This window comes from Aythya ferina (genome assembly GCF_964211825.1).
Source record: "Aythya ferina genome assembly, chromosome: 1".
NCBI lineage: Eukaryota > Metazoa > Chordata > Aves > Anseriformes > Anatidae > Aythya > Aythya ferina.
The window spans coordinates 43,998,569-44,021,386 of record NC_140296.1 but is presented as its reverse complement, the minus strand read 5'-3'; the positions used below and the strand labels follow the sequence as shown (position 1 = coordinate 44,021,386).

At 36.3% G+C, this 22,818-nt stretch overlaps 1 protein-coding gene across 6 annotated transcripts in view; it reads right to left on the bottom strand.

Moving 5' to 3' along the window:
- Window positions 1-466: 466 nt before the first annotated feature.
- The window catches only part of UCHL3 (ubiquitin C-terminal hydrolase L3), a 54,011-nt gene continuing 31,659 nt past the window's right edge, over window positions 467-22,818 (bottom strand). For all 6 annotated transcript variants that reach the window (XM_084527026.1, XM_084527025.1, XM_084527023.1 and 3 more), the window contains 3 exons: window positions 4,412-4,487; window positions 1,908-1,966; window positions 467-701 (listed from right to left, as the gene is read on the bottom strand). In XM_084527026.1, the coding sequence (XP_084383152.1) occupies window positions 618-701; window positions 1,908-1,966; window positions 4,412-4,487 (219 nt within the window). In that variant the 3' untranslated portion in view covers window positions 467-617. The remainder of the gene's footprint in view (window positions 702-1,907; window positions 1,967-4,411; window positions 4,488-22,818) is intronic.

The window sequence follows — 22,818 nt, the reverse complement described above, 5'->3', positions numbered from 1 at the left end:
AACTACATCTTTTTGATAATTTATTGACATTATTAGGCTTGAAAAACAAAATTATTTTTTATTCAAAATGTAAAGGTAAGAAATGTAAAATATTAGTAAGAAGAAACAGTCATTTTTCTGGCTTTTTTTCTTCCACATATTTATTTATAAATAATTCAGTGAAAATTGTCTTCAGTCACCTGCAAAAGTTCTTATAATATTCTTGTATCATTTCATTAAAAGATGCAGATAACCTTGTATTTCAAGTTTTTGCCCATTATCACCAACTCCACTCAAAATGTTATATGCAAATGATACGAATGATAGTCCTGCTTTGAGCTAGCTCGTTGTTATTACGATGAAGTATCACAGGTAGTAATTCCCAAAACTTTTAAGGGGGTGGAAGGAGAAAACCCCACCACACACAAGTCTTGCACAAAATGCATGCGTGTATATAAATACACAAAGTTGCTTCAGGAACAAGTACTAAGGTACAGCAAGGACAAACGCAAAGTTTATTCCACGTATACTACAGTTAATCAAGATGTTAGGGAAGTATCAAAATTTGTACTATTAACATATGGCAACAGTTTTATTGTTACAATACATTGCGGTAGATTAGCCCAACTGGAAAAGTTTTAAGCTGCAGACAGTGCGATTGCATTAAATCTTAGTTCTTCTGGGTCACGTTCCATGAATTTCTTGCAAACTTCTATTGCATCCTAGGGAAAAGCAAACAAACAAATGAGACCAGCACAATTATAAATCATACTTATTCAAAAAAAGCAACTGAAATATGAATAAATGGACTTTTTCCATAAAGGATTACTAAATAGTCTAACAAGTCTATATAAACTATATTTCTGATCTGAGTTACTGCTATTCAGGATTATTTATGGCAGTCATATGGGCAGCATAAGAGACCAAAGGTTTTGCACAGAACCAGAACAACTGATTTTTTGTGACTGAATATTAGTTTGTGCAACAGATGTGTTACTTGTCTGACTTTCCAAACACATCTCTGAAGCTTGCCTTTACTAGTATTGCTCTACTCTGAAATTTTTCCTTTGTCTCAAGATGAACATAAGATGTGTGGGGTAAGTGAAAGATTATTTATAATTCCTTTAACTGGCTTTGGGGTGCAATATGGAGACCACATGTTATCAGAAAAAAAATAAAAAGACATTAAAATAAAAAGAAGACGCTTTATCCAACTTCTACCCCTGCCCAAACAAGCACAAATTGTATGCACACTTCACAGAGATTAGTCAACAGTACTAAACCATAGAAGGTTTTGTTTGTTTGTTTTTCAGTTTCTCTGGTTTCTATCTTTTGTAAAGCTAATCCAGGCTGGATACCGTAAGAGTCAGATGTACATGTTGTCTTCTCTCAGCTTCAAGTTATTATCCTTCTTTGGGGATGGCAGTTTATCCTGCCAGTTAAATGTATTCCTTTCAGATTCATTTCTCAGCTATGCAACCCCCAACATAAAGACACATCCAAGAGAAACCATGAATCCAGTCAAGAATGATTATTAGCATGGAAGAAAGGGCAGAAATTTTAAGTGTTGGAAAGCAGATCAACTTCTGTCTAACTTGGTGTCTATCAAACTAACTAAACCGAATGAAGGAAAATGAGAAATTTTCAGTTTAATCACTTCATCTCACATACAATTTCAAAACAGCACCTGCATATGAAAATCCCAGTAGAGAAAAAAGTCAGTCTGATCTGTTGCACTCAGCCCTTCTGACAATCCCGATTTTCACATTATGATATTCTCTCAACACCAATAACAACATGAGCATTCTGAAATACTTTAAGATTGAATAAACATAATTTTGTCTCTCAAACCCACTTGCTCATCCAACCATAAATATAGCAAGATTGAATTTTGTATAATACCATTTAAGAATATTTTCTATTCCTACCTCTAAGAAAGACTCATCACTAGTTTCCCCATGGTTTATTGGAAATGGCTTGCGTCCATCTGTGGAAACAGAAAGCAGGATTGATCAATGCATTTATGAAATTAAAATTGTTTCATTTTTTTGCTAGAAGAATCAATTCAACAGCATTTTTTTTCACTCTATTTACAAAAATGCTACTTTCTTTTTGATAGAAGTATCACACGAACTATAATATGCAACTAGCTACTCCCTAGTTTCTTCTCTACCGTTGACTGCTTCAACAGGCATCATTAGGTACATCCTTCTGCAGTAAAAATATCCAATCAAAATGATGAATTATCTTTTGTTTGAAAAAATAAGGCTATAAGGCTATGAGTTGCAACTTTTCAACTTTTTAGTGCTGATACAGTACTTCTGTTTTTCAAGGGGAGAAGAACAGTTTCAGCTACACTTACTGGATTTACCCAGACATCTGTGGTGTTTGACAACTGTCATCAGGGACTCCATGACAGACCAAACCCACTAGTTGGAAGAGCATAACTGAAATATTATTCTCATTTAAGCAACAAACAAACCCAATAGCTTAGGTACTAAGTATTTTCACAACACTAAATAAAGGAGGGTTGCTATAACTACATTTTTCCTCATTTGCAATATAATAATGCTGTAACGCCCAGTATTTTTAAATAATTCTATTTATAGAAATAAGTTTGATGTTACTTATATGAGATGCATAACAATACGAGAACATATGTCAGGATATCTTAAGCATTTGCTAGACCAAATTCCCTTCTGGTTCTGTCCTTTTTTTTAAGACTTCCCTCCCCACAGATTCCACTGAAATCAATACTACTTCCAGTATACATTTTCCATAACTGAAAATAGATTCTATGTTAAAATACTTTTGTATTTACAACCATGAACAGCCTCTTGTTCATATTAGAGCAGTGACTGAAGATATAATAACACAAATTTGTCAGAACATGCCAGGAAACAATACTGAGCATTCAGTTCTGTTCAAAGATAGGCTTGATTAGATTTTTTACATACAACTTGGAGGAACTGTATTTTAAACTCATCTGCCTATAAATAATGTCTTCAGTCCTTATGTTTTTACCACAGAATATTCACGTTGACTCCCCAGCATTTTCTGCCTGCCAAAGCCCAAATGCAGGCCACAAAGCCAGTGAATGAATCAAAAAACCTTCTCCCATTTTCCTACTTTTAAGTATTTTTCACTTTATTCCGCTAGTCCAAAGAGAAATTATTTTAAGAACAAAGGAAATAATATTAGCATTCCACTATACAGTTGAGCTAGATGCCTTTTTTTTTTTTTTTATTAAAGCAAGAAATTAAAGTGAGCTTTAAACACAATAATCATAATTTGTAAGGTGCTCTTTAAGTAGAGCAAATTAATGAACAATGCGAAGGTATCATGGAAATAGTTGCACACAACTGAAAAAAAGAGAAAGCCATTCATCATGCTTTGAAATTAAGTCAGAACATATTTAGATTACATCCTACAGTATTTGTATGCTATTTCCATGCTATTTGATCTAGTTCACTGACAGACCTACAGCATCATGAAAATACAGAATTTCATGCCTACTGTTTGTGGCTGGCCACTGATATTAACCCTTAGATTCACTTTAATATAAACATCTAACATACTGCTTATGTCCCAGGTTATGACTAGTTGTCACCCGTTAAGGGCACTGCTTAATTACATGTCGATTTTCAAAAGTAGCAGAATATATTCCCACCATAAAATATTGGGAAAATTAGGTCAGGAAAGACCACTGAATTCCTGTTTTTAAATCCATATCTACTTGACAGTTTTTTAAAAGGCCTGCAGCAAAATATAGTTGCCCAGCAACATGCTTCGGATTTGAGTCATTAGAGAATATTTGAACAGAACTTGCTGCTACACAATCTGAAGAGGGGAGGAAAATAGCTGTAAGTAATTCAGAAAACAGAGATACTGTTTTGAAGTTAACTGTCTAGTGAGCACTAAATTAAGACAGATTAAAAACTAACCAGCCTCTAACAAATGAGTTGCAGAGCATTAGTATCTGCTAGTATTCTGAATATGTAATTTCTGTTTTAACTGTATCATGCTATTTAATAATATAACTAACACTTGCAAAGTTGCATATAGTTCATTTATTAAGCAAGTCAGGGACACAAATATAAGTGCTTTCCTCTCTGAAACTGTAAGGGTTCATCACTTCTTTCATGCTTCCCGTCTCTGCAAGTAATGGAAGAAATTCAGAGACAGTCAATTATTATGCTCCATTTTATCTTAGTAGAAGAGAGTTGAGGAAAAGTCAATCCAAAAAAGCAATGGGAAAATTTCTGCAATTGTTTGACAGAAACCCTGCCACACCTTAAACTCTATCATGCATATGAAAAGAACCTAAGCCCTACTACATTAAATCAAATCATCTAGTCTCAAACTCTGATAGTTAATGAGATTACTAGTTGTATTTGTTCTGAGCAAATGGAGAGATAAAAAGCGTCCTTACCCAATTCATAGAGATGACCACCTACGTTAACTAATGCAATAAAGTGAAGATCTACTTTTTCATCTATACTTGGTGCCTGCAAAACAAACAAAAACCATATTGCATTCATTAAGAATCATCACAGTACGATTAATGAGAATATATCACAATACGCAAGACACCTGGCAAAGAGATGCAAGTGAGAAGCACATTCTGGATCTATGCAGAATGGCAGAAGTCACACTGCAAAACATTTTTAAACATAAAGAAGCTTCCTGAAAATACATACACATCAGTGAAAATACATACACATCAGTAAGAATAATCTCATTCAAGTTCCTGGAAGCATTTTCAGTTATAGTACTATATAACAACTTTGTTTTTCATTACCAAATTATTAGTAGTATCAACTCAAATACACCAGCATTAAAAATTAGCTAATTGATATAAACAGCAGCTCCTTCACTAACCTGCCACCCGTCACAAAGCGATGTAGGACTGAAATGTGAACCTACGGTATTTTAAAACCAAAAATATTCACTTGGTCAAAGTAATTTTTCTGGTACATCACTTATAGTACATTAACCTGTTTTCTCCTCACAGGCAGAGGAAAGAAACTACTCCCAGGATAAAATTCACACATCTCCTAATTGACAAGGAAAGAAAACTGTGAGGTGCATACAGCTCTATTCATCTCAGAGACTTCCGCAATTTAAAGGTAGCATCACAGAGCATCACCACTGCATGTCAAGAAAGGACTGAAGTGCAGTAACAGCATCAAGTGACTTGACATAAAAAAATGGTTAGACGGTGAAGATCTATCTAGCACAGTACCGTGTTGCCAACTGCAGCAAGCAAAAGCTTTTTCAGAAGAAAACATGCATATTGTTCTACTCTGCCAGCATGCACTCCCAGCACAATGTCCACTAAGCAGCACTTTTTGAATTTCCATGCCAAGAGCTGCATCATCACTGTTATGTTCGATAGCAACTGATGCTCCTTTCCTCATGAATCTGTCCAGTCTGCATCTGAGCCCTGATTCAGAAGTAAGAATATACTGCTTGAGGGAATCGGAAAAAGAACCTCAGTTTATCTTAGAGACTATGGAGAATCTAACTTTGGAGAAAATACATATAATACATTTTTCCGCCATCCTTGCTCCTAGCCTTATGTGTATTTCATATAGCATTCAAATCTAAGAATTTGGCAGAAACAGATTACAGTGTAAAATGGATTATGTAGAACCTTACATTTACATCATGTTTTCAAGACTGGGTTAAAATTTTCCTTCTTTCTGATGATTGTGAAGAAAGACTAAAAGATGAAGAAATGTAGAATGATCAAACCAACAGAGTGAAGGAGAAGGAATCGTAAGTCCTTCAACAGATCAAAAACACCAAAAACCACAACATTATAGAGGAACTGCCAACAGCTTATGGAAATGCTATATAGTAAGTTCAAAAAGAAAACAACAGCAACAAAAAAAAAAACAACAAGCACATACAACCTCCCCCAGTCCTCATTTGATTCCTCTCTGTGACACTTAAGACTGAAAGACACCAATACCCTTTTTCACATTTGTTTCAGATGGCCTCGAATGCAAAAAGGGCATTCCTGCAGCTGCAGATGAAGATGCTATGAAAGGGACAAGAGGACCTTCCCACCACAACCCCAAGGAGTCTTTTTTTCTTATGCTGTATGTGAATTGCCTTTGAGAATTTTGTTCTAATGAACACCAAACAGTGCTGGGGCTTAGAAAAAGAAGCACCCTCAGAGTTCAGCCACCCCAGTTATCAGCTTCCCAAGATCACAAGTTTCAGTAATATCCCCCAAACCACAGAGGACTGACTGACCACCGATAGGAATAGGTGGTCAATCGATCAACTGTTTAGAGGCATGTAAACCACGGCGCTACATTGCCACCAAATCCCAGTGCAGCAGTACGGCTTCGCAGCTGCTGACTTTTCAATGAAAGCTACCAACTGAGTAATCTGAACTCATGGAATTTCAGGGTAAGAGGAAAGACTACTATCAGTTAGTCTCACTTTATGAAGGAAATGGGTTGGCATTTAAAAGCTTTCATCAAACTAACGCTACTTGGGCTCAAATTGACATTAACTGGAAGAGCTCACGGTATCACAATTCTATTCCCATTTTCAGATTGTCAAGATTTAGTTTTGCTCAGATTTAGAACAAAATACATTTGCCCCTTTGACCATATTGAGGTTTTATTTATTTATTTTCTTAAACCAGCTTCTAGTAAGGACTTGTTCTCTAGAGAGACACTGACAAGTCTACATACAGGATGGACAGGGAAGCCATCAAAACAGCATGATTAATTTTTCTTAGAATTCATTTGAAGAGTTATAGAACGCTACTAGGATTCTGTATGTGCCTAATCTAATTATCATACTTCCATTAAGTGCTATTGCCACAACCCATGAGAAACGTTGTGCCTACATTTTACATTCTGAGCTGTCACAGAAAAAAACTACGCAACCCCATAGAGAGGATGAAAGTTCTATGCCATTATTGAAGTTTCTACCATCAGCTCTAATGTAGACCATTTCCTTCCCCTGTGATTTCTTTTCATCTCATCTAGAATAGTAATAAATTTACTATGAAATAGATCTATCCCATTTCTTGAAAATTTGAGATTTCAATCACTTCTTTTATACTTTTCCATAAACACAAACAACAGCATCTGAAGAGTCAAGACAACCTAAAACCTTATGTTGCTTATGACTTCAGCAAACAAGTAACTGGATTAAAGTTTCCCAATGTGATGAATCTAATTCAGAATATTCCCACCCGTGCTGGGAAGAAGCAAAGACAACAATTTGCATATGTGTGCATACATGCGTGTGTCTGCATGCACACACAAAAAGCTGCCCTTTCAGGGCAATTTCTACTTCATTGGGAAGCTCCAGCAATTCTAAAACCTGAACCAGATGATTTTAAATATCAAAGGTAGGGAAAGAAGAGGGAATATCAGCTTCAGGGAGATGTCTTTCGTGGTTTCTACGAAAAGCTACACCTTTGGCCAAGTTTTCAGCTTTTAATAAACAGTCTGCGGGAATGCTTAATAGAAAAAGAGAACATAGCTCTAAGAAGTCCGTTTGCATGTTCATTACTAGGAGGTATTTTAATAGCAATTACAGAATTTTCTCTTTATTACTCTTCTTCTCAAAGACCACTGTAACATCAACATCAGTCAAGTGCTGGGAAAATCTGTTCCTTTGGTTTTCCGCTTAGGAAGCCCACTCAGTGTGCAGAAGGAGACAGCAGATTTGAATGATCATTCTGAGGAACAAAGGAAGGAGAAAGACCTAAAAATCCAAAGATAATTGTTTAGCTAGGATCCAGAACTGACCTCTGGGATTCAAGATTGCTTTTTCAAGTCTTCAGAACAGCTGTAGCACTCAGTGAATAAAAAAAGTATTTCTTTCCCATCCAGAAAAGACAGAAAGAGTGCAAATATCAGTATCTCGGTACCTTACAGAAGCTTATGTTTTTGTTTCAGCCTTACTATAAGAAAGAAGTTTTGGTGGTATGCATCAGTGGACATGACTTTTCTATTTTATCTCTTTAAAAGAAAAACTGAAAAATAATGACCAGCAGATTTGAAACAGATTTAAATAGAAAAGAATACAAAAAGTTTAGCACTTAAAGTAATGATTATAAGAACATATCATAATTTTTTCTGAAGGTACTGAGGTAACTCTTAGTGATAATAATATAGCGTAACTTTGTGACACTCAGACTCATAGAGTTCACAGATTTTAGCTCACATGCTCAATGGGCAACTTTTCAACCTTTCAGTACCCCTTATTCTCATCATTTCACATTTGGCAGCTATTTTCTCTTGTGTCTTCCAACAGCTCTCTTTGTTATTAAAGATGTTCTAAGGTTCACGGAAGTAACAGCCAGCCAAAATAGCACTTCCAAGGTATTTACCATACAAATGATAACACCTTCCTCTTGTACTAAGAAGTTCTTTGATTTTGGCACCTTTCACCATTGTAAGCTGCCCTTTGCTCACGAACTACAACATTGTTCTTTCTTCTTGTTGCGCTAACCTTCAGAAACTCAAAGATACAATTCTAAGTCACTATCAGCCCAACTGTATCAGCTGGTCTAATAAACTTCATTTCATCTCCTACAGTCCATCTGGCTAATGCACTTAAACCCTTATCATTTAGGAGGCAGTATTCAATATCTATCCATTTGAACTCCTTTGATCTTCATATGTTGGTAAATTTAGTATAAAACTTCAGCAAATCCACTAGTTTCTTTTCCCCAAAGCTGCGCTTCAGGAGCGAACACACCACTGGGGAAAAAAGTGTGTCTATCTTGCTCTTACGGCCATATTAAGTAACTCGTCATCCCATTCTGCTTAAAAATTAATTAGATATAAAAAAACATATGAAAACACATTCAGTGATACATGACAGATTTTAGGCAGCTTCTTCTAACTGAATCTTGTATTTTATTATTTCCTTACGCTGACTCTTGAGAAAATGCAGTGAAGCAAGAGGCCCCACAAACCGGTTCAGCAGAATGCTTTGTGTTACGGGCAGTGGCTAGAAAAACAAAAATAACAAAATAACAATAAAAAAAACACTTGTGTTAAGTCAAGAAAATGATATCAAAAATCTGTCAAGTTATATAAGGAGGTAAAGACTGATATGGAAAATACAATTTTGCATAACCTTAAGGAACAAAGTTGCAGATGCATCAAACAAAGACTATTACAAGAGTAACTATAGTAAGTGTAAGAAAAGAAAAACTGTTTGGGGTTTAAGCGTACAATTGCACTCACAAGAAGAGAAATGAAAATATTTGAAGTGATGTTTGCACAAAAGAACAGTAGGTATGTTTTGGATTCAGTATGTTTTTAAGTAAAAGGGAAGAAGTGATGCCTCTGCCATTGGGTAGATCAGGCGTCTATAATTTCCATTTTGAAGCATGGGACATACCTACACTACCCTTAGGCAAACTTACTATGTATGCCTGTGATGGGCATTTGAATCCTGTGAAAATACTGCAATTAAAACAATGACCACTGGAATGATGATCACGAGTTTCAGCAAGATTATTTCTGACTCACTCTCAGAGACCAGTCATGTCTCTATTCATGCTCAATATACTGCAGTGAGTTTATTGAACTTGAGATGCTCTGAAGCTTAACAGCTGAACATGCACAGCTTACTTCAGATCAAGGTATCCCTTGTCCATCCGGACTAGGTGCAAAAAGAAAGGTGCAAAGCAACTGTGTCAAGTGTTGACCCAAAAACGGACAAGAAGTTCCCTTGTTAAGCACTGTCTGATGCATTTTTCTACCATGCTGTCCGTCTAAAGCTTATTAATTTTATGTCCCAAACTGTGGCTAAAACATGCAATATCAGGTTATGTAAAATTCCAAGCTGCAGGACAGCAGCATCTGATTTTGAACAAGAGGATGTCAAGCAAGAATGTGAAATTCAGAGATGGGTTCCATCAATGATGGAGTATCTGGATGCAGAATGTTTATACAAATACACATCTACCTCTTAAATATATAAGCAAGAAAGATTATTCAGGAGTACACACTTCTCAAGAGGTAATTTTTATTTTTAAGAAACAGGAACTTCAGTCTGACACAGAAATCAAGGGTTGAATAACCGGGGAGAAAAAATAGAGCAAGCTTTCTCATTTGAGAAATGCAAGAAAGAATTAAGAGATTACTGTGACATAAAAAGCTGCAAACATCTCAAAGCAAGGAGAGGCAAAAAAAACTACAAGAGGAGATGAACTGAAAGAGCAAGAGATCATTACAAAGGTTGAGAAAAAGTCAACGTTACTAATAAAGCACGTTATTGTAGCTTAAAAATTCATGACATCTACTGCAATTTATTGTGTTTGCGCAGAATGCTTCAGGATTGTTTTCAATATTTTTTCTATAATATGGATTCATCAGTCATCTGGAGACTTTACTTGAAAAGTCAAAGAAATATTTCAAGTATGGAGAGTCGTTTTATTTAAGGAGAAGAAAGAGTCTCTCACTACCAACTTTTGCTCTTTTGTTTTGAAACAATCTATTTAGTGTCTGTTCATATTTAGTACTAGAAATGTTCTTAAAACTACAAGGAGGTTCAGCTTTATTTTAAACACAATATACAGGAACACCACCCATATTTGTCATTTTTAAATAAAACCAATATTAGAACAGTTACATAAAATGCTGTACTAATGCCCAACATAATGTCTGCTTTTTGCAAATTATACTGATTTACATGTGGTTTATATGCCTTTGAATCTTCTTGGAAAGGTGTGTCACACAGAAGTGAAAAGACAGGTGTAGTAACCAATATATAATCACACCGTATACTGTATTCAGTGATAAATCTTTGCATGTAGGACTTACAATTTTAATCTGCTAGACGGACAGTCAGTAACTTATCTTTGTGCCTCTTCAAATCCTAAGGTATCCTATCCAAATAATAGCATCAAGAAAGTTTTGTGGTAATTGGATTACAAAGAGAGCTAGATACTTAATAACAGCAATTCATAAGATGAGACCCTTTCCTTGACTCCTTACTCTTTTTGACATTTATCAGGATAAAAATATAAAAGCTGTAAGGAAATAGAAGCTTTTTGACACTAGTTTTTAATAGTAATAATATATTAAGAATGATTTCAACATCCGGAAAGACAAATCTGTATGAAATAGGAAATTTGGTCGACAGCATACTTGATTCACATTATTTAAAAAAAAACCGACAAACACAACAACATATACCTCGATTAAGAACATCTAGTAACAGAGAAAATGTGGCTGTTACTAAAAAAAATGCTTAAAACAAAGCCACTCCCTGTTATGCTTTTAAGACCATTCACTTCTACACATCAAGATTTGTGTGTGCAGGTGCATGTGCACAAACTGAAAAAATTATCACTCCTTAAAAACAGGCAGAAAAACTACTACATCACTCTTTCAGCTTACTGTTTCTGATAGTGGTCACAGCACAGTTTAGAAATCCTAGCTATTCTGTGCACGTAACATTTTCTACATTTTCAAGAGGTATTTGTGCCCTGCAGGTGAGTAAGAAAAAAAAAGTGAGGGGAAAAAAGGTTTTTGATGACAAGCTTTTATGCACTAGAATGTCTTCACCTTCAATGAGAAGGTCTGTCTAGAAACTGGATAAAGAAACAGATGTCAAGTGAGAAAGTAAGCTACCACCTTGGAATTACAAGGAACACTTCATCGTATTGAAACACTCAGGGATCATTAGGTGAGACTTAGAATGAAAGAAAAGGAGACTCGGTTTAGGATATGAGAACATAAACCCGGTCTCAAACAGAAGAAATAATGCCATTTGACAAGAAATTAGAAGCCCCTTTGTTTAGCACATCCAAATGAAAGATCATGAAAGATGAGGTGAAAAGAAGAGGCTGGATGTGGAGCCTATGACAAAAAAAAAGAAGAAAAAAAAGAAAAAGAAAACAAGTCACTTCATGAAGGGCAAGCTTCGTCTATGCTTTGAAAATGGTTTAGCACGTGTACTGAATCAAAAATACCTGGACAGCAAAGCATGGAGTGAGGTACTTTTGCTGTCCGACATGGGAGAAGGAAAAAAAAAAAAAAAAAAAGGAAGAACGAAATCCTACGAATGGTTGAGAACAGATCCCAACAACAACCAAAAAAATGATGCCTTGAAGACTGAAGTTACATGGCAGAAAGCCATTTGTGTCAGAGTAAGAAAAGACTGAAGATGGACTACACTTACAACAGAATGAAGCCCAACAGATGGAAGGCGTATCAAGGGCCGCCAACGACGAAGACGGATTGACGGACTGGTAGCTTTTGCAGGACCTACATGATTACGTTTAGCCCAGGAGAGGGATGCAGAGTGACACAATGGTGAAGCCTTCGTTCTGCTGTGGCTAACCTGAGGCTGCGATGAGGATGGTGGTGAAGACAGCGAGGACGATGACGACTACATAAACATTAAAAAAGAACACACTTAGCCCACTTAAACTTGAAGTAACATACCCAGAAAGAAAAGATGTCCACTGTTTATTATACTGTCCTTTAACTGATCAAATCTACAGAGGCAATAATCAAGAACGCGTTGAATTTGAATGAGATGACAAAAGAACATTGCAAATAAGCAAAGACATGGTCCCAGTCTGACGTTTATCACCAGATAAAGTAGAGGTTATTCACACCCACTGAACTTTGTAATAAGAACTTAAGTTAACTGACTCATTCAATAGACAGACTGTTGGAAAGTGAGGCAGGAGGGGACTGAAGTAACATCTCATGGAAGGAACAGCTGAGAACAGCAAGAGTTATCAATCTTGTCTACAGCTACAAAAACTGTAACTCTTCTTTGGTAATTTGAGAAAGCTATGTTGCACTACTCGGGATTTAAAATGAATCAAGTAACTACTGTAGCAGAACCAAGGGTTTCTTTACTGTTCCATGCCTAACATAAAAGGAAAGCAAAGGAAAAGGGAAGCTTACCGTGGTGAGGTATGCAACTTCCTAAGTTTTTCACCTATTCTTCTAAAATAGCAGGCCAGTGGCAGTATTGCCATTAACACTCAGGATCCCTTTAGTATCCGTGGAAGCAGTAGGACTATGTTAAACCATTCAAATTGTTACTATTAGAAGAAAGACCACAGAAGTATTAAAAATGACTCTCAGCTGCAGCTGACAAAGTTACAGTAAATATATTAAGATCATAAAGGACCATTGTGATGATTTAGTTTTTGATCTTTTGTCCCACACAGGCCACAGGACCGGGTAAGTTTTGTTTGGCTTAGAACATATTCACAAAACAAAAACAAACACTCAAACTTAACAATTTATTGACTACCAAAATACATCAGAACAAGTCAAAATTTCCATCTGGTCTACAGCTACAGAACCAGTAAGCAATATTTTCATATAGTTTAGGATACATTAGTGCTAAATGACAAAGGTTGCTTTTCTAATCCTGCTTAACAATGATATGAACATGGAACAATGGTTTACATTAGTCCTTTGGGAGATGATGTCCTATCAGCGGCTTACGTCCAGCTGATGATAAACCTTCAGCTTATCATCTACCTTTAGTTTCTCTTCATGTAAAAATCCTCAACATCACCTTCAGTCTGTCAGAGAATCCCTGACCTTCTCTCAGGAAATAAATTTAATCTCTGGTGATAATTACAAAGAGCCTCAGAAGAATACCCTTTGGTTTGAAGGTAACCTGAAGGGCAACCCAGACCATTCCTATGAGGTCTCGAACTCACCATTAACCTAGTTATCTCTTGATCTTTACGCTGTCTAGATTTTAACTTGCATTTTTATGTTGCCTTCCATATCACCAATAGAAATTGTTTAACATTGCAGGTCTTGGAAGTAATCCCTGCAGAGCCCCACAAGAAAACATACTTACACATTGATGACATCCCAGTTAGCTGCACTGAGACATGCCAGCTGCTCATGAATGCATTAAGGTTATGCAAGCAGAATAGCAACTGCAGTTCCCTAAGACAAGTCCCACATCATGCACTCAACAGAACAATTCTAGTAGACTTCAGAAACTGAGCATTAGGTAACTTTCTCTGAAAAACAGATTTTCACTGTTTAATCAAAGCATAAGCACCAGTCAAAACCATTTACTTTCTTTGTACCATTTTTTGAAGCATTTCACCTTCTTTCCTGTTCAATTTTCATTTTTTTCCTTTTCCTACCAAGAGTAGGACAATGAATTGCTTCTTTCTGCTCCCATATTGCTGACCTTAAAACACAAGGACAGGGATAAGAATTCTTCATGAAGAACAAGAAACAAGAACAGCAGCAACTTTAGAGCTCAGAGATAAGCATGAAGTATTATCAAGTCTCATAGCCTGTCCAGAGGATAGTTTTCCACAGGCTTGACAAACTCTTTTTCCCCCCAGTTAGATTCTGATTTTCAAGTATTTTGATCCACCCCTAAATCTCATCTGGTACTCATAAAAGAGGACAAAAGTATAAAATCTCCAATCCAAAACATAACTGTATGAAGAAAGAAGAATTTAGCTATGACAATACTTTTAAGAGTCAGAGAAGTTTACAGGAGTTTAATGGCTATTATACTTCATCTGTACTGTGTTTGTTTTTTCAAATTCTTTACACGAAATAATTTTAAATAAGACCTTTTACATGGCTTTAAAACGATTTATGCTCAGCTTGCCTAACAAAATTTCAAAAGGTGACTGAAAAAACACTGCTACTGAAAGACCTCAGTCCACAGACCTCCCTACATACAGAGGATCGACTTAAATTAAAACATGCAGTAGGGCAGAAATTTAAAAACTATGCAGAGGAGAAGTTCACGATTAAAGACAACATGCACCACATTAATGTTTCACCATTTTGTAAGCTTCTGCTATAAAAACAGACAAGATCACCAGTCTTCGTGAAATCTGCAATATAGTAACTGAAGTTTATCCTAGCTTTGATGCATTCTGTTGCTGATGGTGTTGTTTTTTTTTTCAGAGAAAAAAACGTCTTTTAGTATTCCTACTGTAATTACTAAGAAACTATAAGAGTAAACAAATCTTTAAATTTGGTATTGCTTAATAATCCAGGGATGAACAAAATTTTGAAAAATGTTTTAACAAAGTCTTTTTGACAGTCACTACCTTTACCATAATTTCTCACTTTTACCACTCTTCACGACTATACTAATTTGTTTTCTAGCTAATATTGTCAAAATAATGATAATACGTTAAAAATACCCCTTGCCTAACGAGACCAGGAAAGTCTTGAGGCTTTCAAAGACTAATTTATAACTTTGAATGCAGTTTAAGGCAACTATTAATGTTTACTACTTACTGAGTATTTTACCTCATTTTAAAATTCCATTCCTTGAATCTTTTTAACCTTTATTTCTTGTAGTAACGAGTACCCTTGTGAGTTCAACCACTATGAAGAGAAACCTTCTCTCCACTGAAAATGTACTTTTGTATTGCAAGAGTGAAATTTCAACAGACAGTAAATAGGAGCTCTGGCAAAGCTAAATTAATACTGGATTCTACCTAATTAACAGCACTGTAATAGCCATGAAATTCCATGCACTACTTTAATAATAAGCACACGTTAAGCTAATGTCAGCTGAGGTTGTTTTCAACTGAATATTAGAAATACAAATATTACAACAGAATTACATGTCAGTATTAGTATGAAATGAATGCTAAATATACATTGCCAAATAAAGGATGCAAAGTAGTACATTCCACGTTTAATTTAAAATGCAGGAGACAAATCATAACTTTAAACACTCTATTCATACAGGACTCCTTAACAACTAGCAACCTGCAGAGAAAAGAATTAATAACTTCACAAGAAGAAAACATCACAGGAGCATACTTCAGTGCTGCAAATTGTAACAGGTCAAATATCTGAAGTGGTGAAAGAGAAAGCCTAAAATAGAATTGAATATTATTGTCAGATAAACCAGTAAGCACATTAAGTTAATTGTTTTAATAATGTATTTTAGCATTACAGAAATTAAGTTTTCATTAAATAGGTACCAAAAAAAAGGCGGCTCAGGCAATCAATTTCTGCCTCAATCAAAACCTTATTCCTATATATAGTTGTTATTAAAGCCTAGACATTTAAACCTAAGATCTTAAGGAAATACATATGATAACGTTACACAGGCACTGAGATCTGTGCCTCTGTGCATGCCTGGAAGTGCACAACTTTGATAATGCTGAGTAGCTCAGGACCCATCTCAAGTCCAAACTTGTCAGGCTCTAGAAAGAGGACGTCCATCTGCTCATCTTGTTTGGGGAACTTGATGCATCAAAGTATCTCAGTCTACGTGCAATACACTGAAGACCTGACAGGACCAAGTGGCAGTTGGGATTGCACGACCATTTCTTTCGAAGTGGAAGTATTTATTACTGATGGATTTTCTAGCGATTACAAAAATTCATCTACCTGGAAGTTTAAGTTCAGGGCACCCCCATCACTGCCACCTTCCTCTCAAAGCCTCTAAGGAGGCTTCCTTGTCCATCACTTGATAAGCTACGCTGGGACTGGGCCTTTCAGCTAGGACAGAAATCAAAGGAGGTTTGACTGCGTCTCATCATCACTGGAAGCTTTGGAAACACAAAGAGATAAAATGCTGTTGGTCCTAGTCTTTGCTTCCAGAACTAGTCAGATGCACAGCCCCTGGAATCAGAGGCCCTGCCACATGTTCTGCATACACTCGATCGAGTCAATCTTAAAGCATGCAACACCTCCTCCCAAACTGTTTGTAGCCTCGTTATAGCAAGTACAGTAAGCCCTGTAGTAGAGACAGAGGAATGTTGAGATGACACTAAAAAAACATAACCTTTCCAGCCAAATGAGCAACATAAGAGTTATCCTTGCTTTAAGATTATATTCAGAAAGGATACACTTAGTACCTATCATTTTTCCATCACCTTCTGAGGTCTTTCCTCATGACTGGATTAAGCACAATGTTTTGAAGAGTCTGTATTGCAGTACTAAGTGTAATACATGTTTTTCTTTCTTAGAAGCCATTGTTCTTAGTATTTTTCCGTGTACAAATTAAACCTATACTTTATAGTCTGAGAAGATCCTCCTCCTCTTCCTTCCTTCACCTTTTTAAATAAGCCTCTTTTGATAGCAGTGGTAAAGCTGTTAATTTCCTTCCAGCTTTTTTGGGAAGATGGAAGCAGTCAGAACATGGAAGAGAAGCCTGACAAAGGAAGTATGCCAGAAGTAAACACTGCTTCTCATCTCCAACAGCACACCACAGAAATCACCCAAACAAGGCGCATTATGAATATTTCTAATGCAGGAAAAGCCTTTTTCCTGACCAAAGTTTCATTACATACAACAGTCTCGCACAACACGCAAATTTTCAGGAAATCAAGGTTCATTAAGTCCACTGCTAACAGAGCTACTAGCTTTCTCAACATTGCAATTATGAGTACTAATACATATGGAAACTGACTCCCTTTTAAACTGAATCGGGCTACACCTGTTAGCCAAACAACTTCTGCACCAGTACGGTTAATTAGTGCTTCTGCAGCTGATAAAATCTTAACAGTATTCCCTACATCAATTCAATCCAGGATTAAGAATGAACAGTATCCTGAGAGTAACTTCGCTAGAGGTATGGGTAAAAACATAGCTTAAAGATGACAAAAATGGTGAGATCAGAGCACCCAAGCTTTTCCAAAATTAGCTATAATTTATCTCTCTCAACACCTAAAATTAAGTTCTATGGCCTATGTTAGGCAAAAGTCAAGCTAGATTATCACAATGGCGACTTCTGTGATCAAAAATTAATTGAATTACAAAAAAAATCCAAATGTTGGGGAGCTCTGAAAAAGCTAGTTAACTTGAATTTTGCAAACAGTTTTTCCTCTTTAACATTCTTCTTACAACAAATTGAACGTCACTGTTGCACACCCAACTACATATGTTTGGTGTCCTTCTTTGAGGAAATTAGGTTGATGCAAGCAACATCAGCTCTTCATTTTAGCCTACTGGCTAGCTCCAGCTGTATGAGTAAAGCGGTAACTGTCCTAAGGATGGCATGTTCTTTTAGTTTCCCCAAATTAGTGTCTGGAGTGTCTGGAAAACAGGGAGTCAAACCAGTTTCTCTCCTGCCTGAGGAAAAAAATCTTGAATGTGAACTCAACCACAACCTGACATGATCAGCCTGCTGAAACACCAGTGAGTAAACACATGCCAAGAACCTGCTACTTACTGTCTCTTACATATGCAGTGCAAGAACAGCACCATAGCATTATGGATTGGAGACGTGTGATGCACAACTGTAAAAATATTTTGGTACTTTCACTTATTTACTTGCTATTTTAATTCATTGGCTGCTTTATGGGTGCGAATATCCTCCGTAGTTCTGTTTTATCCTAAGAGCAGAGTTCCTTTGTACGGATTTTACAGTTAAGCATAAGATCCAGAATTAAAAGTTCAGAGCAATACTGTATTAATACCTTATTAGTTATTTGCTCAGTAGAATACAGAAATCAGATTGATGAATGCCTCACACACTGACACAAAAGTCACAGGACAGTGCAAGGAGTCAAAGATTAACCAAATGTAAGTTTCAAACTGTTTCACACAATTCTAGTAAGTTTCTTTTTGTTCTTTTAAAACACACTTTTTACAGAGTTGGCCATAACAGAAGGAAACACTACAGCTACACATTTCTAGGCAACATCACCACCTTTAGTGGAGGGATTACGTGCTTGTTTTGTAAAGCTAAGCTAGTCAAAAATCATCTTAGAAGCAGTTGTATAATTGGTTTCATATTCTCCTTAGATGTAAATGTTTCTTTACAACAGTGCAAGGATTATTCAGAAGAAACACTGAGGAATATGGACTATTAAAAAAAATCCCTCATGTTCTTGGCAGGAGTGAAAGGGAAGCTCCTTTATATTTCTGCTCTAACAATAAATTGCAATCCCCCAGGGAGTCAAAGATCTTTGGAAGTTCAAGTTTTACAGCAGCTGAGAACAGAGTGCATTGACGCTCCTTAGTGCTTGCCAACGTTAACAACTGTTACTGTGATCAAAGTCTAACTTAGTGCATTCCAAGCAAGATTACAGTTCTCAGGGCATGCTAAACAAGTTTACAGACTGGAGTTCACAGTTACGGTTTGAGTTAAGGAAGAAATCAAGCCGTTTAGGGGCTGCCAATTTCAATTGATGTGAAAAATATTTCTAATCATACTTGTGAACAGTAAGCACATGTAGGTATACTGACGTGCACAAATACTTCAGTTCTTGGTAAACATCTGAGTCCAGTTCTTACTTATGACTCTGACAGAGTCAGATACCAATCTTGATTTTCAAAGGCTAGTTTTTTGATCATCACTATTTTTGAGAGAGGCTCAGTGAGGTACAAGAATGCTGTTTTCATTTGAAGTGGCAGCTCAGATGCAGCATCCAAGTCTGCTCATTGTGAAGCCTCATGTAGCCAAACATGGAGCTCTAATAGCCAGAGCTGTCGGTTGGTAAATGCATGTATACTAAAAAGAATGAACAGGAAGAGTTACGGAATCAATGGCAGTATCACAGGATCAGCTAGGTTAGAAGAGACCTCCAAGATCACCAAGTCCAACCTCTGACCTAACACTAACCAGTCCTCCACTAAACCATATCCCTAAGCTCTACATCTAAACGTCTTTTAAAGACTTCCAGGGATGGTGACTCCACCACTTCCCTGGGCAGCCTGTTCCAATGTCTAACAACCCTTTCGGTAAAGAAGTTCTTCCTAAGATCCAACCTAAACCTCCCCTGGTGCAACTTTAGCCTGTTCCCTGTTGTCCTGTCGCCAGGCACGTGGGAGAATAGATCAACCCCCACCTCGCTACAGCCTACTTTAAGGCAGTACTTTTATACTCTGGCAGCCGGAGATAGCTGATACATTTTATACTCCAGTTCTGCTCCCTCTTCCATAATAACTAGCAACTGAAACACTAGGTTAACAGTAGGTTAAACTTCATTTAGTTAGATGTTCTCGATAGCCTCTAAGGAAGAAGAAAGAAAAACAGTAGTCTTAGAGCCCCTAATTTTCTCCCAAGAATTTAGACCACCAAAATCAGCAGCTCTTAACTACTCTCTAATCAGTATCAAGTACACAGGCATTTCAAGTGGCTATTTCACTTGTGTTTATTTGCTTGATTAAAACATTATTCTGAGTTACTCTGTAATACGATTTAAAGAAGTGAATTTCCCAAACATTACAAAATGACATTCTTCTAGTATTAATGCATAAAGCATGCTAAAAACTCCGCTGTCCAAAAACTTTCAGCCTCAAACATGGAAGTTTCCATATGCCACGAGCACCACACATAGCAAAAACTTCTATCATTTAAACTTCATAACAAAAAGTGATATGGAAAGCCATGTGTCAGCAGTTGGTGACACCTTGATGTCGCACAAACAGCTCATCCATTACTTAACAACGCAACTACTTGAATATTTGCTGTCCACAGTGGCAAAAGTTGATCAAAGTCTGGTCTGGTGAGTCTCCTCCTCTCTTTTCCCACGAGTTTGCTTCTAACACTTCTGTGCCAGAAGTAGCTCCTACAAGACCATAGGATGAACTGCTTCAGGAAGCCAGTGAAGACAGATATATATATATATATATATATATATATATATATATATATATATATATAAATATATATATATATATATATATATATATATATATATTTTTTTTAGGTAGCTTGACAATCCAGAATGATTTCAGCTGCCACAGACACACAGCTGACTAGAACTTCAAATACTGCTACCCAAATAGTATTTGGACAAGTGAAGCACGTCAAAGCCTTCAGAAATGCAGAGGTTGGACACAGACCATTCTCTAGACCTAATCCTTGACTAAAGGCCAATTAGTCTTTTAAAAAAGAACTTCATACGGGACAGCTTGACATTTTCTGCACTGCGGAATTGAGCTGCAATGAAGCATAGTTGCAGAGTAGTTGATATGGATGTTGGTAATACAGGAGCAAAACAGAAGTACCTTGCTACTCTCATTATTACAGTCAAATATTAGAAAGGTAATTTACTTCAAATATCAACACAGATAATATTTTCTACCTGGAATGACTTTCTGAAAGCTATCATAGCAAGTGATCCTGATCAGTGCCATTAAATGATGTATGTTTTTTTTTTTTTTTTTTTGGATTTGGTAATAACTTCTTCATTAATGAACATTGATGGCTTATGTGGATGTTCTAGCATCCACAGGCTGTACTGTCTTTTTATTATTTAAAAATTATTTTTGTAAGAGAGTATCAGAAATGTTAAGATTTATGGTAGTACAGGGGTTTGGCCATTTCTGAACTGCTGAAGAAGGCACCAGAACAACAACAAAAAACCTCACTGCTCAGCAAGACGTGACAATACAAAGACCAGCTTAAAAGCGTGTGCAGTTCTGCAAAGACGCAGGTTTTATTTCCCATTATCTTCAGACATCCTATAGGTATTATAAACAAAAGTACACGCCCAACAGAACAATAAGGACATGTTAGCTGAACGATCTGGAGTAGCTGGCAACTATACCAGTTTCATTATAAGCTGCCTTTTACGGAGAGGGAAGGGTTTGAGAAAGGTAGCAATCTGTTAAAAATAAATAAATAAATAAAAATTTTTAAAAAAAGGGAAAGGTTTCCTTTTTGTTCCAAAGTACATGGTTGTTGCATCTGTAAAAAAATCAACAAAGAAATAGATAAAAAAGAGCATAAACTCTGCTGAAAGCTGAAACCAGAAAACCTGGCCTTAAGCCACTAGATCCTTCCAGCTTTTATCATAAAGATTCAGATCCTTTTTTGGCACTTTCAGATAGGAAATAAACGGCATTTGAGAAAGCCTAAGTTTCAGGAGCATACATTTTAGAAGAAAAGACTATTACAAGAATTTTACACTAATTGCTCTCATTCCAAATGGCAATGGAGCATGGGACAAGAATCCTATCACCCTTGAAAGCCCTAAAATCTAACACTATGTTTCTCCAACAGAATTATTCATGGATTTTTCCGGTAAGTAATTTTAAACAGGCATATAATTTTAAACACAGAAATACTTGCAGCACCATTTTATCTATTTATTTGCTTTACTGCAGCAAGTAAGCAAGCCATGGATCCAACGAATCCATGAGTCTTAACACCAAACTTGAATCAAATTTGGTCCAAAATCTGGCCTAAAGGACTAACTCAACTTCACAATCTTTTCAACTTGCAAATATGAAATTACTGAAATAAAAAAACACTTAACTGTTTTTTACAAATGAACTTTCTTTTTGAAAGAACAGAAAACATATCAATTTTAAGAAAATACACATATTTTTTTGACAAAAAAAAAAAAAAAAACACAAAAAAAAACAGAAAACCATCACTAAAATCCATTAAAAAAACTCACATATTTTAATGCTAAAAAAAAAAAAAAAAGGCTACCACAAACACTCAATTCTAACCCAGTCTATAGTTGGCCTGAAAGGCTTTGAATGAATTACCAGAAAATTACACGAAACAGCTAGGAACACAGGTTTATTCTTGTCCTTGTTGCTTTTTAAACAAAGTGAATGAACCACAGCTATGAAACCTCGGAAACCTGGCAAAGCACCCCTCAAGACAGAGCATTCTAAGCCAATGGACTGAAACTGACAGCTACAGCGATTCATCTTAATACTTTACCTAAATAGATCGTACATTAATGATAAATTCCAGAAGCAAACTGGCCACTCTTACTTTCTCTTCTAGCAATCACAAACTGGAGTGTAGAATCTAGCAGTCCACTAATATTAGACTTATGAAAGTATTATCCTGTCTAATACCTTCCCCCTCCCCACCCACAACACAATTTTTCTTTAAAATTTAAGAATCACAGAATTGTCTAGGTTGGAAGAGACCTCCAAG